This window comes from Gymnoscopelus microlampas (assembly GCF_963454915.1).
Source record: "Gymnoscopelus microlampas genome assembly, chromosome: 9".
In the NCBI taxonomy this organism is placed as follows: domain Eukaryota; kingdom Metazoa; phylum Chordata; class Actinopteri; order Myctophiformes; family Myctophidae; genus Gymnoscopelus; species Gymnoscopelus microlampas.
The window spans coordinates 10,538,665-10,556,823 of record NC_139946.1 but is presented as its reverse complement, the minus strand read 5'-3'; the positions used below and the strand labels follow the sequence as shown (position 1 = coordinate 10,556,823).

Genomic DNA, 18,159 nt, shown 5'->3' with positions numbered 1-18,159 from the left:
AATGCATATCATTTTGGGGGTCCTTGACAAGAAAAAGTTTGAGAATCAAAGCCACTGCTTTAGCCTCTGCAATCCCGGTCGTTCGGGCGCGAACATAGCAGATCTACAAGGTCACAACAGGCCCTGTAAGCTTGTAGATCGGCTATTTTGGGTGAGCGACACCACCGTACGACGAAGTATTACGTCTTGGCTGCAGGCCGATGAGACCCATGCAGAATATGTATACATTCAGCAGAAATGTCCAATCGGCCTAATGCAAGGGCTTTCAGGGGGATGGCATTATAGGATATCAGGCAGATTTTTGAGGAAAATCAGATCTGGACACTTAACCCTGAATAGATAAGAAAGGCATCAAAGAAATGACACTGCTTCACACAGCACTCAGAAAGAATAAAATGGGATGCAAGAAGTGGCAAACCGCAAATGCCACGTGTGTCATGGGCCATGGGTCACATCAAAGATGCACCCAGCACAATCAAAATGAATGAACCTCAGATGCAATATGCAATTTCCACGAGGGTGGAAAAGGAAGGCAGCAATAAAAGAAAAACCTCCAATGGCTTCCTATTTGGCAAGGCCTGCATCCATTGTTTGTTCTAGAAAAAGTCGATATTGGCCTACTGTACATTCTGATACAGTAGCCTAAACGATCCATATGTAATGGAGCCATTCCGTTTGAAAATCACAGACAAAAAGACAAACTAAAACATCCATCCATAAAAAACAAATATGAATAGTAATTCAATTGAAAAAAAAACTAAAAAACACTTCTAAAACTAAAAAACAAACAAAAAACTATTTGAACAAAGTTTCAGTTCAAAACAAAACTGGAAAGTTGATTAACTTACATTTTTATCTTTTCTGGTAGTTCCTTCAGAGAGAGAGAGAGAGAGAGAGATGAGATGTTGATTCATTCCCTGCCATGTGCAAACAGACTGCTTTCTAGCTGCTGTCCTGGTTTAATTAGGAACAGGCTGAATTATATGCTAATGAGCACTGACATCAGGCTAGACAACCTAGACACCATAAAGGAAAGGGAGCAAAGGGCCAAACTCGCGTCTCCTTTCCCAGGCAATTCCGTCGGTCAAGTTCAAGCGCAATGCGTGTGCGCGCATTGTCATTCATGGGGCAAATTCACTGGGGGAGGAGTTCTCAAGTTTGTTTGATTGAAGAACTGTCCATTTGACATCTGAAAATAGCCTATTTATGCTCTCTTGGAATGTGGTGGAAAACAACGTGGTTATGTGAAAGCCCGGAATTCAACATTTGAGTAAAAGTATACAAAATTGGTATCAAAATGTGCTGAAAGTACCAAAAGTAGAATGTACTCATTATGCAGAATGTCCCATTTCACAAGTTTTCAAATGTTTAAAATGCATAAAAATATTTTGAAAATAGCAGATCTATGCGTTGCAATGTGATGCATTGTGATTTTCAAATGGTTGAAATGTATATATTGAAGTGGTTAATGTATATGTTTTGTGATAATAATCCAAATCTCCAAAGTAACTAAAGTTTTCAAATAATTGTAGTGGAGTAAAAGTACAATATTTTCCTCTGAGATGTGGAGTAGAAGTAAAATAAAATTGGAAATACTCCACTAAAGTAAGTACCTCAAAATTGTACTTAAGTAGGCCTACATTACTTGAGTACATGTACTTAGTTACTTTACACCACTGTCTCTTGGAATATGACTAACTCCATAGGTCTACTCCATGTACAGAAAATGATTACTCAGTGATGCTGACCATCACACCAACCCAGCAGTGAATTAGTTACAATATTCTGAAAATAGTTTATACATAGCATCCTCACATTAATAGCTTATGTGATTATAGCTTGCATAACAGCTAAGCCTGCCACTGGCAGTGAACAATATACTGCAAACATAATTTGATGGAAAAAATGTTCCCAATTTTCACCTGGCTTATGCTGGAATTATACGTGTTTTTATGCCAAAATGCCAAATCACAAAATGCTACGCAACTTGAATTTCTGAGTATATGGGCTGTATAAGTTGTTTAAGAAGCAACATACACACACCCATTTCAAATAAAATACATTTAAACAAATCATTGTTTGTGTAACAAAATATGATGTGTGCATATGTCACGCAATCAGTTTAATTAAAAATGCAATAATTAATTATACTCTTACATCAATACACTGTTAATTCTGATCATTGTGTGTGTGTGTGTGTGTGTGTGTGTGTGTGTGTGTGTGTGTGTGTGTGTGTGTGTGTGTGTGTGTGTGTGTGTGTGTGTGTGTGTGTGTGTGTGTGTGTGTGTGTGTGTGTGTGTGTGTGTGTGTGTGTGTGTGTGTGTGCGTGCGCGCGCGTGTGTGTGTGTGTGTGTGTGTGTGTGTGTGTGTGTGTGTTGTTCTGATAAGCACCCATCTGTGCATGTTGCCCAGTGGATCAAAAGCTAGGAATAAGCTAGGAACACAGGCATTCAGTATAATAGAATTACCATTGTACACTAATTACAGGATATGGGCACTGGTTCATGCCATCGAAATCCAAAATCTGTGAGGACAAGTCAGAGAAACAGCTTAACATATCAAATGAATACCATCCTGTTAGTTTAACTAGTAATCAGATGATCTGGATACAGAATACGTGCATTTGACGGGACACAGCAAGTGAAAAGATTTCATGGTTGATCATGTGCAATTGTGCATGTGTTTTGAGACACAAATGACCCAAAGGCTGTCTGCACGTGTGTGTGTGTGTGTGTGTGTGTGTGTGTGTGTGTGTGTGTGTGTGTGTGTGTGTGTGTGTGTGTGTGTGTGTGTGTGTGTGTGTGTGTGTGTGTGTGTGTGTGTGTGTGTGTGTGTGTGTGTGTGTGTGTGCGCGCGCGTGCGTGTGCATGTGCATATATTAATATGGATTATATTACACAACATATATGGAAGGACGACTGAATCTCCAGATAAAGACATATCAAATAAGCTGACATTGTCGAAATAAAGAGCATAAAGCCAGTGAATTTGAAAAACAAAAACAAAAGGTCTTGGGAAAAGGGGAGGTAAATGTCATTTCCCATGTCCTTTGTATAGTGTTTGTATTTGTTGATTATTATTGTGTACATTGTTATGCTATGCTGATGAATTGAATACATAGGACCCCAGGACCTTTTGTATTATCCTTTTAGCCTTAATGTCTTACTGTACCACGTGCTGTAAAAAGTGTTGTATATTATGTCATTACGTTTCTATGATGCCCTCTGTGCCAGGTCAGTGACAATGGGTACCTGCATGAAAAACAACAGCTACAGGTACCTTCTTTTCAGTTTCAAGTCACACAACATGAGCCACTAATAGGCCTACTGTATATGCTTGGCAGTTGCCTGTATATTTTCTCACAACCGGAACTCATATTGGATGAAGAAAACAACAAATGCTGGAATGGACAGATAACTGACCAATCAATCCCGTAAGAAAAGGAGTTTGTACATCTTCCTGGCACTGAGCTTGTTAATGTGCTTGATCGTGTACAGTACAGATGATGAATGTGCGTATGTGTGTGTGTGTGTGTGTGTGTGTGTGTGTGTGTGTGTGTGTGTGTGTGTGTGTGTGTGTGTGTGTGTGTGTGTGTGTGTGTGTGTGTGTGTGTGTGTGTGACTATGTGTTGGAAGGGCTGTGTAGATATAGGGCAGTGAATTATCTCTATAGGGACTCTTTTCTGCTTTGTTCTCTCTGTATCTCTCTCCCTGTTTCTCTCAATCCCTCTTCCCCCATCACCATACCCTGTGAGGTACAGTAGTCTGCGTCTGTCTGGCATGTCGTGCCCATGAATCTCGGCCCATACCTTTCCATCCCCAAGACAAAGCAATCGTTGCTCTCGGTTTGCTGGTGCCTGCAATTGTCCCCAACATTGCACCCACGCGTAGGAAGCAGCAGTTTAGAGGAGACGAGAAGAAGAGAAGGGGAGATGAAAACAGGGGAGATGGTGGGAGTGTCCTTTGACAGGGCACCACTGCTACATTTGCATATATTCAAATTGAGGCAAGAACAACGTGCATGCGGCAAACAAAGACAAGCAAATGGGAGGGCTGGGCCTCTGACGCGGGGCTCCGGAGCAGCCGACAGCATCCCAGCAGCTTCCTGGGCGAGACACAGGGAAGTGGTGTGGGAACCGAGAGGCCCCTGAGTTGAGCAGAAGGAGAGGAGCCACTTGTAGTCAGCAATGAATTAGCATTTTATTTGTGTCCTTTCCCCCAGCAATTTCTGCCGCACCACGTCCACCACAGATGGCTAATATGGCAGAGGGATTACCATTTGTATCAAAGAAGATAATGATGGAAGTGTTTTTCATTCCCAGACAGGGCTGTTTCTTCTTGCAGTCGGATTGAAACTTTGATTCTGTGGACGTCGAGCAGATGTGTACAAACGGGAGCAAGACAATACATTGAAATCCAATACTGTAGAATCCTGAATGTTAATTTAACTCTGTTCAAGGCTACAAATATTGAGGGCGTGCAAATGTACATGTTAAATTTGAACACACTCAGAGTTAGGTTAGTACAGAGGATTTTACTGAGAATTTGAGAATTTCTGATGTTGGTCTGGTGACCAGGTGCTAGAGAAATAGATTGCACACGGTGATGTTATTGTGATGTTGTCATACACAAAGCCTGAATAATAATAGAAAATGCAATGTAGCCTACTGCAGTATACTGAACCGCAGAGTTCATAATACATATATTTCATATAGATTATTGAATCATTCCACACAGTACATATTTTTACACTCGGCAGAAATAGAGGAGAAACAAGATACCTTCTTTCTTTAAAGTCATCACGTAAAAGGCAAACAGTCTAATTATAAAATGTGAATGCATCATTTCCTTAGCTCTGAAACTCAAAAACAAATTGCCCCAGGGCGTCCACTGGAGCTGCATCTACAAGCTTTATGAAGATCAAACAACCACATTTACTTGTAGATTGAACTTAACAGAAAAACACATTTTACATGATTTATGTGCACAGATGCCTGCCCAACGGTGCATTAGTTGCCCACCAGAGATGCCGTTGCTACAAAGTTCTGTTTGATCACATTCTCTATTGTCATTGAAAATGTTCTTATGCAAAAATTCCGAGGGCCGAGAATCAGACACATCTTCAACAGGAGGGGTGCCGCCAATTAGTAGACAGTGTGAATTAAATCTATTTCTTAGACCACCCAAATAACATGAACACACATGCTAAGCACATATTTGAATGCTGTGAATGGTTTTGGCAGGAGATCTATGGAGGACCTTGTGTTGGATACTCTGTGCACCATTGGAGGCATGAGGGCCCCTGCATTACAGAGGATGATCTGTCATTATAATGCATGTCCAGGCCAGGACTCTGTGTGTGTGTGTGTGTGTGTGTGTGTGTGTGTGTGTGTGTGTGTGTGTGTGTGTGTGTGTGTGTGTGTGTGTGTGTGTGTGTGTGTGTGTGTGTGTGTGTGTGTGTGTGTGTGTGTGTGCGCGTGCGCGCGCGTGCGTGTGTGCATGCGTGCGTCTGTGTGTGGTCAACAACAGTCAGGCTCATCCTGAGTGATCAAGCATACCACACACTGAGGATGCTCCAATGCACACAGAGGTGTCTTCTCTGCATCAAAGATATTCATCTAGCACTGCATGGCTTAGTCTCTCAGAGGGATCACATCACACACATTACAATCACTGATAAAGTTTGTATATATAGAGGTTTGAACACAACAATTACGAGTCCATTTATTGTTCTGTACATTATTTAATAGTGTGTGTGTGTGTGTGTGTGTGTGTGTGTGTGTGTGTGTGTGTGTGTGTGTGTGTGTGTGTGTGTGTGTGTGTGTGTGTGTGTGTGTGTGTGTGTGTGTGTGTGTGTGTGTGTGTGTGTGTGTGTGTGTGTGTGTGTCAGGGGGGAGAGAGAGAGAGAGAGAGAGAGAGAGAGAGAGAGAGAGAGAGAGAGAGAGAGAGAGAAAGAGAGCAGGCAAGTCTGAGACTTTAATCTTCATGATTTGCCTAATGTTTCTCTTCAGCCAATCATCACATGTAAGATACACGATGCTAAAAGCATAAAACAGGGAGATTATCAATAGAACGGTCTTGCAGAGCAGAGGCATTCAGGGGCATTGAGGAAGAACAAATCTTAAAGGATAATTAGAAAGAAAGAAAGAAAGAAAGAAAGAAAGAAAGAAAGAAAGACAGAAAAAAAAAGAAAAACAAAAAAGAAAGAAAGACAGAAATGGATTGATTGATTGAATTCTTTATAAACAGTTTGCAAAAAAGCAGAGTATATATTTTCACAATTCATAAGAATTGTGAAAATATTTTCTTATATTATTTGACAATTTGGTCAATGTTTGACAGGTGCAGCTCCATTTCAATTCAAAAGGATGCTAAAAGAATAAACCCAAGAAAGCACTATGGCACAACACGTTGTGAGCCTGTAGATAGCGTATAGTGCTCTAGTTCAATGGTTCTCAACCTTTTCAGGCCGTGACCCCCCAAAATAATCATATTTGAACTGGGGACCCCCCACCCCCTGACAAATACTTGAAATTGTAGGAGTTGAGGCATAACATTAACTTTGACTCAGTTCCCATGCAAATATTTTCACAATTCTTGCCTCTTTCTTATATTATTTGACAATTTGGTCAATGTTTGACAGGTGCAGCTCCATTTCAATTCAAAAGGATGCTAAAAGAATAAACCCAAGAAAGCACTATGGCTTCTTTGAAGTTGTTTCCATTGGGGTCCTGTGTATTCAATTCATCGAAGAAAGAAAGAAAGAAAGAAAGAAAGAAAGAAAGAAAGAAAGAAAGAAAGAAACCCTAACTGGGCAAAAGATACAGCCGTAAATAATGGGCAGTTTTCATCTAAAAGGCAAAAAAAAAGCACGGCATGTTTATGTATTTTAATAATGTTGTAGAAAGCATAGATATAGAATGGTGTCTATGGTAGAAAGCGTACGCCACAGCACACTTGCCAAGATCCAATGAAAATCCAAGCCCTCCTGCTGTTGTGTGACGTCACGCCCACTAGTACATCCGGTACACGCTCCAGTACAGTCACTAGCGTTGCCATGTCCGCGTTTTATAAGCAACTTTGGGCTTGTTTTTCTGTGAAGTTGCTGGTTGAGGGCTTGTTGTGTATAATGTTGTATTGTTGTTTAAACCAGTGGTTCTCAGACATTTTCATGGAAAGGACCCCACAATTAATATATATATATGAAATCTGAAAATATTTTATGCCAGAGAGCCCCCCATACAAGATTTATGTTGTAAAAATGTTTTAAAAAATATTCAGCATTTTCACATTTTCTTCAAGGTTGTTTTTGAAAATAGCAGATCTACAGGCTCACAACACGTTGTGAGCCTGTAGATAGCGTATAGTGCTCTAGTTCAATGGTTCTCAACCTTTTCAGGCCGTGACCCCCCAAAATAATCATATTTGAACTGGGGACCCCCCACCCCCTGACAAATACTTGAAATTGTTGGAGTTGAGGCATAACATTAACTTTGACTCAGTTCCCATGCAAATATTTTCACAATTCTTGCCTCTTTCTTATATTATTTGACAATTTGGTCAATGTTTGACCATTTTTTATAGTGTAGTTTGTTGATTACTTTTGATGCAGTAGCCTAATGGTCTTTTTTCATTTTCTTCTAATTTTTAAAAGTCCTTAAATGATCACTATACTGTCATCTGTCATCACCCCCCAAAATCATGTGCGGATCCCCCTGGGGGTCCCGACCCACAGGTTGAAAACCACTGCATGCTTCTTTTGGGCTTGTTTTCATAGACCTAGAAACGTATTTCTCTCGCAAAAACTGGCAACCCTGACTATACCCACACATGTCAGTGAGTGCAGCTGTCAATAGTCAAGACACACTCATGCATGTGAAGAAACTAGTAACGTTACAGAGTGTCTTGTGAATTAACTCCTTCAGGAAAAGATGGTAAGTTAACATTTTCTCCCACTATATTGTGTCATATGCATAGAAAAACGTCTGCAACAGTAGCCTTTTGTTGTAGGAAAACTCAGTTCACTAACGGGCTCTCTCTCTCTCTCTGAGGAGCTAACATGCTAATGCTAGTTAGCCAGCTAACTGCTCAGAGCAGCATTGACAGCTGGGTAAAGTTTAGCTAAATTTAGCACGACGGTAGCAACTTGCTACTAGCGTCCATTCATTTGTGTATTGACTGACTTGTCACGTTTGTGTAAAATGTCACTGCATCTTACCTGTCAATCTGAACTTGTCAGCAGCACGATAGCATGATCAGAAGCATTGCGAAGTTAATATCACAGAGTCCTCTGCATCAGTGGTTCTCAAACTTCTTCATGTCAACGATCCCCAAAATGATCTGAATTTGGCTGCAAACCCCCCATCTCTAACATATGTTGTGCCAGGGGCCTGAAGAAAAGATTCGAGTTAAAAATGTTCATGGTTTTAAAAACAAATAGCGCGTCACAAGCTTGTAGATCAGCTGTTTTTGAATAGCCAAAGTATAAAATATGGTTAAGTGGTTAAAATGACTGTGACACTATATTAACTATTGCTACTATTGTTGCTATTACTTTTGCTGCGGACCCCTCTTTGAGAACCAATGATCTACATGGTCATTTAGAGTACTTTCCAACAACCAGTCATGTATAACTTTATTGGTCTCTTCTTGTAAGCTGTATCAAATATTGGGGACCTCTGACTGACTGTCACAGTTGTAGAGAGAGGGGACCCTGCACCACCCTGACACGTGTCGCAGCTCCTTGTCAGCAGTTGTTTGACTAAACGGACGGTGAACCTCAACCTACTGTACATTGTGACAATTTTAACTTGTTTTGTGTTTTTGCTTTGAAGGCGCTGATGGGAATTCAACTGGTGGTCAGCTTGCTGGCTGCTAGCATAATGCAGAGGATGGCCCCACACTGCTCCTTTGCCCGCTGGCTTCTTTGCAATGGCAGGTAATGATGCCACCCATGCCGTAACATGTATTTCTTTGTATGGTACATATATGTTTACTTTGACATTGCACTGCTTATATGACATCTGTTGTTTTTCCTTCCAGTTTGTTCCGCTTCAAACACCCATCAGAAGTAGAGCTGTGTGCGCTGGCAGGGAAGCAGATGCCTAAACCTAACAAGAGAGACAGGTGTGAGCCGGGGGAAGGGCCTGATTTTAAAGGACTGGAGAGGGGAGACCATTTGTTGTTATTCCTGTGGGGGGGAATTCAGTTTCAGCTTCACCCAGCTGATGGCTGCTCAGATGTACATGATGAGTACTCGGGGGTAGCAGTTAGGGGTCAAGTGTCTTGCTCAGTGACACCGCTCAGTCGGTAGAGCTCTCGCCTTTTGGACCACAAGGTCATGGGTTCAATCCCGGACACCTCCAACTCGGCGTATGAGTAGCACAACTGGGGTACGGAAAGACGTGCGGAAAGTACTGGGAGCTGATGGTAGGTGTGGCGCTCCACCTCAGCAGCTGATGGTAGGTGTGGCGCCCCACCTCAGCAGCTGATGGTAGGTGTGGCGCTCCACCTCAGCTGCTGATGGTAGGTGTGGCGCTCCACCTCAGCAGCTGATGGTAGGTGTGGCGCTCCACCTCAGCTGCTGATGGTAGGTGTGGCGCTCCACCTCAGCAGCTGATGGTAGGTGTGGCGCTCCACCTCAGCAATCCATCTCCCAGGGGTCTAGTGCATTGTAACGGGGACAGACTCCTTCGTTATCGGTGGATACCGACAATAAGCCTCTCCCGACCTACTTTACTTATACTTAGTGACACTTGGACACATAGCTGGGGCTGGGACGCGTACCGGGGACCTTCTGTTTCCCAGACGGTCTCTACCCATTCAGCTATTGCTGCCCCTGGGATAAATTGTAGTGCTTCCTATGAAAAGTAAAGACATTTTGTCAATTTAAAGCAAGTTTGTGTATACTAGCTTGCATGTGAGTAAAATGTAGGCTAGTCTTGATGTTTTTCCATTTAAGGAGGTTGCTGTTTTTTCCTTACTGTCCATCTTATGTGTTTTTACGTTGCTCTCCTATTGTCCTCTCCAGGAGACAGAATGGGGAAAAAGCGCCACTCACAGTGCCTAAAGACATCGACCTTCAGCTGGAGAAGGCTCCAGTTAATGTCCTTGACGCTCTAGGTAAAGTAAATACAACGTACCCTACCCTACTTGTCTGTACACAGTCAGTACAGCACAGTGTAGGTTTAATGACAGCCATGTCATTAAACCAGCAATTAAACAAATATGAAGACTGGATAGGGTGCACAGACTGAAAACAAATGCAGTAAGCTAGTGTTCTTGTGGTAGGTTGGCCCTTTTCATTACGCCCAGCTTTTTAGTCTGTTTGTGCCTGCTGTACCAATAATGCTGTTGTTTTCCGATAAATATTAATGTCATTATCCTCAATATAATGTGACTCAAATGTATAAGAAATACAGAGAAACATAACCTGTATTCCCCTGAGGAACTTGGGCTTGTGCAGAAATATTGGTCTCTGTGACAAAGTGAGACATAAACTCACATAGAAGATTGGTCATGTTGGGTCCTTACTTTGAATTCTGAATGATTCCTTCTAACCTGCCCTATCGAGTAAAAGTATGTCTATTTCTGATTACATTTTTCTTCCATATCCACAATGACTTCACTAGATGTCCTACGTAAAAATAGATTTAATTTACTTTGGTCACCAGATATTCATTACTCATTTTATTTTACTTTCTTTCTTCCAGTGTTGCGTTTCTTTCTGGAGTACCAGTGGCTGATAGACTTTTCAGTCTATGCAGTTGGCGTCTTCCTATTCACTGAGGGTTACTACAGTGTTGTGGATGCCAGCAAAGAGGTCAATATAGGAGCCATCTGGTGTGTCCTGTGTGTTCTGTTTGGTCTGTATCCTTTAAAGTTCCTGCAAAGCAGAACATCAGTGTGGGAAGTGGTTGACACAGTGTAATGTATAACCGTTGTCTTAATACTGTAACACCCCCCCCCCCCACACACACACACACACAATAATTACTATATGATTATAACAGGACCATTGTCCTTGTTTTCATGTATGCGTTCATAGGAAACACCCCTTACCATGGATGCTTCCTGTATTAATCAGAGCCTTCATATATCAACGTTGCATAGAAAGTATCGAACAAAATTAACGCCTGGAAAATTTGGATTTTTCAAACATGCGCATGCAGGAGGTTGTACCTGTATCAACGTGTTGATGGTGGAACTTTTTTTACTTGTCCTGTAGCGTCTTTAATTTAGTAATATGTTTAATCATAGGGCCCACACATTTTCCCAGTGATCCCCTCAAATTTTATTACATTTTCTCCAAATTTAGATACATCATGAAATCTTTAAGCCATACAGATGCTTTAGGGGCCAGTGTTGATTTCCACTCCAATAACATCCATCCAGCTAATAAAGATGCAAAGGCAAGACTCTGCTTTATACCCCTCCCATTAAATTGGTGATCTAATGAAACTCCAAACAGGGAAAACCAACATTCTAAACCTGAGTTGTATTACTCTAATAACACGGTCTATATATTTATAGACACAAATGCAAACTTGCACAAATTACTTACACCAATTCCTGTGGGGTTCTGATCAATGAGGTTCTACTGTGGTCACGTTGTCTGGATTAATTACAAGTATAGAGCTACTTGTTTTTTGCTCCCTTGGTTTCCCTTAACCTCCCATCTTCAGGAGGACCCTGCACACACTGATGAGCCACTATTTCCGCTCTGACGAGGGTGGGGAGCGCTCGGTGTGCCTGGCCTTTGGCTTCCTCTCTCTGCTTGTGGCCATGCTGGTGCTGGTGGTCAGAGAGGACTACCTGGAGTTTGGCCTGGAACCAGGCTTTGCCAGCCTCTTTGACAACTTGGAAATCTTTGCCAAACAGCACGGCTATGGCTACTGGTCGTACGTGTCTCTTAATATATCATATATGTAACGTCCCATTATTAACCATGCACAAATATTTGGTAATTATCCTAGACATGAAAGTTCTGCAAAGATTGTTATTTAGTTCAAGTTGTAAAAATGATAATGTTGATTTCCATTCGCTGTTGGTTTTGTCTCCCACTAGAGTCCCAGTAACGAAGCTGACGGTAAAGCTGGGTATTGCTGCATTCTGTGCTTACATTGGTGCTCTCCTAGCTTTTCCTGGACTGCGAGTGGCTCAGACCCATCTAGATGCTGTTCAGATGAACGCAGACCGCCCTCTCATACAGTAAGTACAAGAAGCATCAAGCATTGTGTCGAACCAACAATAAGTCTAATGAAAGGTAATATCATTGACCTCTCCTGAAAACATTACCGTACCCCGTATTTTTCTCTGTGAAGAATAAGTTAACATTTTGACCTAAACAAAATTACACATTTTGTTTGTTAGTAACACTCATTTTGTTTCGTACAGGATGCTGTTACACATGAGTTTCCTATCTCCCATCATTGTGCTGCTTCTATGGGTCAAACCCCTAGCTAGGGACTTTCTGGCTAATGCACCTATGGGGAAGACCTCTATCACACTGTAAGTGAAAGTAAAAGCCTGAACACTACCATATAGTTTGTTTGCTAGGTGCACTTGAATTGACCCCCTTGTGCCTATTCTTTCAGTGTGCCGAGTGAAGTATTTGACAGTCTGCGTCTATGGATCATAGTAGCACTATGCATACTGCGCCTAGCACTGACCCGCTACCACATGCAGGCCTACCTCAATCTGTCCCAAAAGTGGGTGGAACAGATGAAAAAGGAGGCAGGTCGCATCGCTGCAATTGACATCCAAAGAAAGGTAAGATTACAGCTTAGCCTACAACCCTTCCTGCTCACTTAGATCAGCTAACACAGGATTGCTTTTCGAGCCTTCCCTAAAACACCCTGGACAACAGCCCACACGTCCTATACTCTTCTCCCTCCTGGCTCCCAAACTAATAAAACTCCCCGTTGCAGTCAGATCTGCAGACTCACTCCCAATTTTCTGCTGTAATCTGAAGACTCACCTCTTCAGACTCCACCTCACCCCCTAGCACTTCATTCTACCTGTATCCCTTCTTGCCACCTTTTATTTCGATTGATACTAGCTATTGACCAAGATGTCTACTATGCAGACATAACTTGGTCACTTTTTCTACTGTAGAAATGTTAAGAATGTGATCAGTGGTTCTCAACCTTATTGCGTAGCCTAACCCTGTGGTATCCATGCCACTCCAAAACAAATTGTATACTCCGTTTGCATGCCTGTACTGTATTTAATATTGATAATTTACTGATAGTGTCCGGATCGGATCTTCATATTTTCCTAGATAATTCTCCAGCACAGTGCACACTTAAAAGTACATTAATGGCAAGCCTGGGCTCCAACCGCCCTAAATTCTCACATTGCCCCTTCACTTTCTTCTCTAATTTTGATATAAGACTAGAGGTTCGGGCCAATTGTAATATAGGATAAGATGCTATACTAATATATGTTAACATGTTTTATTTAGATTTGTTTAGATGTTGTTTAGACAGATGCTAGATTAATGTTTGCCTGGTAACCTATTGTTTTTGTTAAGTACCAACTTGTTTTCTTTGAATTCTATTCACATGACCATTTGCCCTGTTGTTTGTTGATGCCATTTGTTCTGATCTCACGCTCGTGGGTCTTCTGTATAAGAGCAGCTGTTAAATGGCCAAAATGATTGAATTAATTGAAATTGAATTGAAATCCAGTACTGGTTATACAGGGCCCTTATTTTATTAGCATTGCTACAAAATAATATGGTTCCAGTTTACATTTGTAACCGCAGTGTTGATTTTAAAAGCAGTTTTCAACTATTTGACAAGTAGCATGGTATGATAACAATGGAATCATTACTAATCCAATGTAGGTACATTATATCGTATAGACATTAAAATTAGCTGCTGGACTGCTTTCATGTTGAATGATTAATATCACCCAAAACATGTTATTTTCAAATCTCACATCATTATACCACTTTACATGTCTGTAAATAAAATACTCTAGACATCGCTGTCTTGTGTTAGTTTTGATGTTAATTTTGGTGCAAGATTTTCAGTGACTTTGCAGAGGCAATGCTAGACTTAACTGACTAGGTTTGCATACAGAAAAATACATTTAACCATGTTTGTTGTTTAATGTATGAATATACAATGCATCTTATCGAATAGAGTTGGACGTACACAAACCGGTTTCTATGGTTGTTAAAAGAGGAACATTTGATTTGGTCCAGTGTAAAAATGGCAAAGAAAGAAGTCAATTCCTGCTCACACCTCTGCATTGATTTATTTAAAAAGGTTACCTTTTGCTCACAAAGACCTTTCTCTTAAAGGTTTTGGCCTCATTCCGGCAAGTTAATGTCCTTTATATGACAGCTGACTTAGATGGAGCACAATAGGGTAAAATATACAAAGGATTGGAATTTGAGTAGGCTTAAAATAAAAAAGCAATTATGCTTTGATTTATCCTTGCTTGCCTAGATGGGATTGGCATATTCATAGTAATGTACCAGGATTTTGTTTTTGTTTGCTCATTTATTTTATTCAGGTCTGAATTTGAACAGTGGGACAATCTTTCATATCTATATATCTAATAAATACATATATATATATTTATACACACACACACACACACACACACACACACACACACACACACACACACACACACACACACACACACACACACACACACACATTCAATCTCATACACTTCATTTCAACTATTTTAACGCAGATTACCACATCATCACTTAGCAGTAGGAAAGGCTGATAAAAACTGTTTGAGTGATATTTGTTATTACTTATCTTTGCAGGTGACACGTGTGTTCTGCTACCTGTCCGTCGTCACTCTGCAGTACTTGGTTCCTGTTATGCTCATCCTCTTTACAACATTATCTCTCAAGGCTTTAGGTAAGCAATGATTACCAACTCACACAAAATATGCATTTATGCTCACACATACAGTACCTTTCAAAACATAAATGCTTAATTTGACGAGTGGTGACTTCTCTTCCAGGTGACTTCTCCTGGGCAGTGCGTGCCGCGGAGACCCCCGGGGTGACCCCCGCGTTGGTGATGCCTACACCTGCGCCAGTGTTGCCCATCGGTGTCGATGAGGACGAAGAAGGTGTGGACTACATGGAGGAGGACGTCCAGGCTACAGTAGCCCGCCTTACAGAGGCCTTCGGCGCACTGCGCTCCGTCCTCACCCCCCTCTTCTTCAGAGGCATGTTCGCCTTCCTCACCTGGTGGGTGGCAGCCTGCCAGGTCATCAGCTCTCTGTTCGGCATCTATTTCCATCAGTACCTCATGCAGAACTAACTTAAGAGAGACAAACTACACTACCCACAAAGCAACACCAGCCCCAGCCTCATGTTAGCCAGTTGTATGTCTGCAGGCGATGAGGGAGACATTACAGCTAAACACACAATAACCAGACAGAAGGGATCCCTGTGGGTTTCTCCCATATTAGTTTTGGCTGTAACAAACATGTCTAAGCTAACAGGCAATGACTTGAAGGTGGACAGGTGATAGGCTCTGTCGTGTTGATTCCTTACTACCTTGCTGCCCATTAGGCTGTGTGTGACCAGCAGGCTACTGGTTTGTCTGTCTGTCACTGAGGTCAGTAAGCAGGGTGCACTAAGGGAATTGGACTGCTGTCATGACATTTTTCTGCAGTGTATCAAATATACCTATGCCAATGTTTGTTCGTAACACAGAACATTTCTTAATGCTGCAAGTAAGGTTGCATTTGGTAGCAAAGTAGGTACCACTATGAACCTTTGTAGTTCTGTTGTTTTGTTAGTTTTTTTGTGAGGGACTACTGGTCCCAATACGAAACCGATTTAAAGAGTGCTCAATGCTTATTGTTTTTACGTTCTGCTGTACTGTACTGAGGGCAAAGTAGGAGTGATCAGATCCAGCCTATTTAGTGTTAACACAGTTGACTGTGAATCAACTGTGGCGGTCATTAAGAGTAAATTATTTTTATGTTAGACTGAGGACTGGAGGTGTTACTGTTGTTGAATGATGAAAGGTTATTAATAAACAATTCTTAAGTGCCTGGGAACTCACGGATATTAAGTCGAAGATATCCCCAATTTCCTCCATCTGTGGTTTTAGAATGGAGTTGCAGACATCTACTGAACAGGTAAACACTCCAGACATGTGCTCACTACTGTAACATTTTGCGTGCGGTGTCCCCTTGTCTATTAGGTACATGATTTTGAAATTCTGATGTTCATTTTGCCAAACTAGTATAAATTAGACAAAGTAAAACAAGTTTAAGTTATAGGGCCTACAGTGGATTGCAGGGGAGTCGGTGGTTGTTATATTTATTTATAATGCATTGCTTCAAATAACACTTAATTTAAAATGATTTGTGTGTTCTGTTTGCATTAGATTTTTGTGTTTATTCTTGTTTCGAGATTATGTTTTAAAATCATGTTATACTGTGACGTTCATATGAAGATGCTGAAATATTTTTAAATGCATGGTGTGCAAGCTTTAGGGTTTAACCCAAGTGTATTTGTTTGACTTAAATAAAACTTATTTTAAATTTCTTTGGATCAAATTGATTTAATGTATAAAAGATTACAGTATAATTTTGCATTAACATTTTTCTCACTGCTGTCTTCTGTCAAGGAGCGTGGGAGATGCGGCTGATTAAAGATGTTTGTCCTTTGAGTGTCGGTACTGTGACAAAAGTCATCATGCATGACAATAGTGTCTCGCCAGTTACTGGGTTCTGAACTCTGACCCCATCCTCCTGAGAAGATAATTCTTTAATCACTAATAATTACTATGAACTTGGTGCCCCATAAAAGTCTGGAAAGTGGTTTGTGTACATCTAACTCAATTCTATAAGATGGTATTGTACATTTTATTTATACTTTTTACACACAACAAACATAGTCAAACGTCTGTATGTGTCACTTGTGTGATAATTGATGTTTTAGGATGACGAGGGGTATTTGTTAAGTTAAAACATTCATTGATGGTATTAAATGTTGGCACAGCTCCATGTCTAATTGCAGCTAAGGAATGTGACCTTTTCTCAGAGTAAGAGTGGGTGGGCTCTTTGAGTGTTGACATGATTTATTGGTGATATTATTTGACTTCCACGTCCAGTCAAAACCCACAAAGACTCGAATATAGGGAGGGACATCCACTTGCCTTTGCCTTTATGTGAATCGGCACATGGTTCACTTGAGGATATCAATACTCCTATTGAGGAAAAACTTTGAGAGGGAACCAGATAACAACCTTGAGATCACACATATGATCGCACATATGACAGTTCTTTATTTTCTTTCTTTCTTTTGGAGTCTCAGTCAGTTAAATGAGAAACCTGTAACACATTTCCAATTAAAATATACATTTTGTCTATTTGTATCCAATCAGAGATTTTGTAGCTTTTGAAAATGTAAATCATCTACACTACCTGAACGGGTTCACGTGAGTACCATAAAAAAAATGGACACACACATGCTTACTATCTTAAGCACGAGTCATTGTAGATCGCTAGATTTCTAGTTCTCTGCCTCTGAGCCTATGACATGTTAGGGAGAGTGTCCAGCTTAATGAAGTGGAAGGTGACAGCGTTGATATATCAATATAATCACATTAATTATGTGGATCTGAGCTGGAGGCCTGAGGCCCCCTCAGTCTGGTCTGTGGACTGCAGCAGGCCAGACCAGGCAGACAGAAGGCTGTGGTTGCCATAGGGACAAGGATGTGTGTGTGTGTGTGTGTGTGTGTGTGTGTGTGTGTGTGTGTGTGTGTGTGTGTGTGTGTGTGTGTGTGTGTGTGTGTGTGTGTGTGGGACCCAGACGTGGCATGGCATGCCCTGGTCTCAGGGGAGCAGACCAGACACGACCCCTGTGAGACTATCTTTTCATTTAAGGAGGTGGAACGTCGGACCGTGGCTGGGCTGGCCTTGGCAGTGTGGGAGTGTGGCTGATTCCGGCTATTATTTCCCACTGGTTTTCAGTTGAAATGGACAGGAAGGCAAATGCGCCATGGGGTGGAATAGAAGAATGTCCTGGCAGAATTACAGTGAGTGAGACACCCAGCTGTGGAAATGAGCCCCCCCCCCCCCCCACACACACACACACACTGAATATATTTTTGAAGACAAAGGTCTACAGGCTTTTAAGTGGTCCATTCTTGTTCTCCCT

General features: G+C 41.4%; 1 protein-coding gene across 1 annotated transcript; it reads left to right on the top strand.

The window, feature by feature from the left end:
* The first annotated feature begins 7,823 nt into the window (after window positions 1-7,823).
* tmem161a (transmembrane protein 161A) lies at window positions 7,824-16,541 on the top strand. The gene is made up of 11 exons (XM_084066957.1): window positions 7,824-7,933; window positions 8,834-8,937; window positions 9,042-9,125; window positions 10,030-10,121; window positions 10,712-10,868; window positions 11,684-11,899; window positions 12,066-12,209; window positions 12,396-12,509; window positions 12,596-12,770; window positions 14,794-14,890; window positions 14,997-16,541. Exons 1-11 carry the CDS (start codon window positions 7,931-7,933, stop codon window positions 15,299-15,301), a joined length of 1,491 nt encoding a protein of 496 aa, XP_083923083.1. The 5' UTR covers window positions 7,824-7,930; the 3' UTR covers window positions 15,302-16,541.
* Window positions 16,542-18,159: the final 1,618 nt, after the last annotated feature.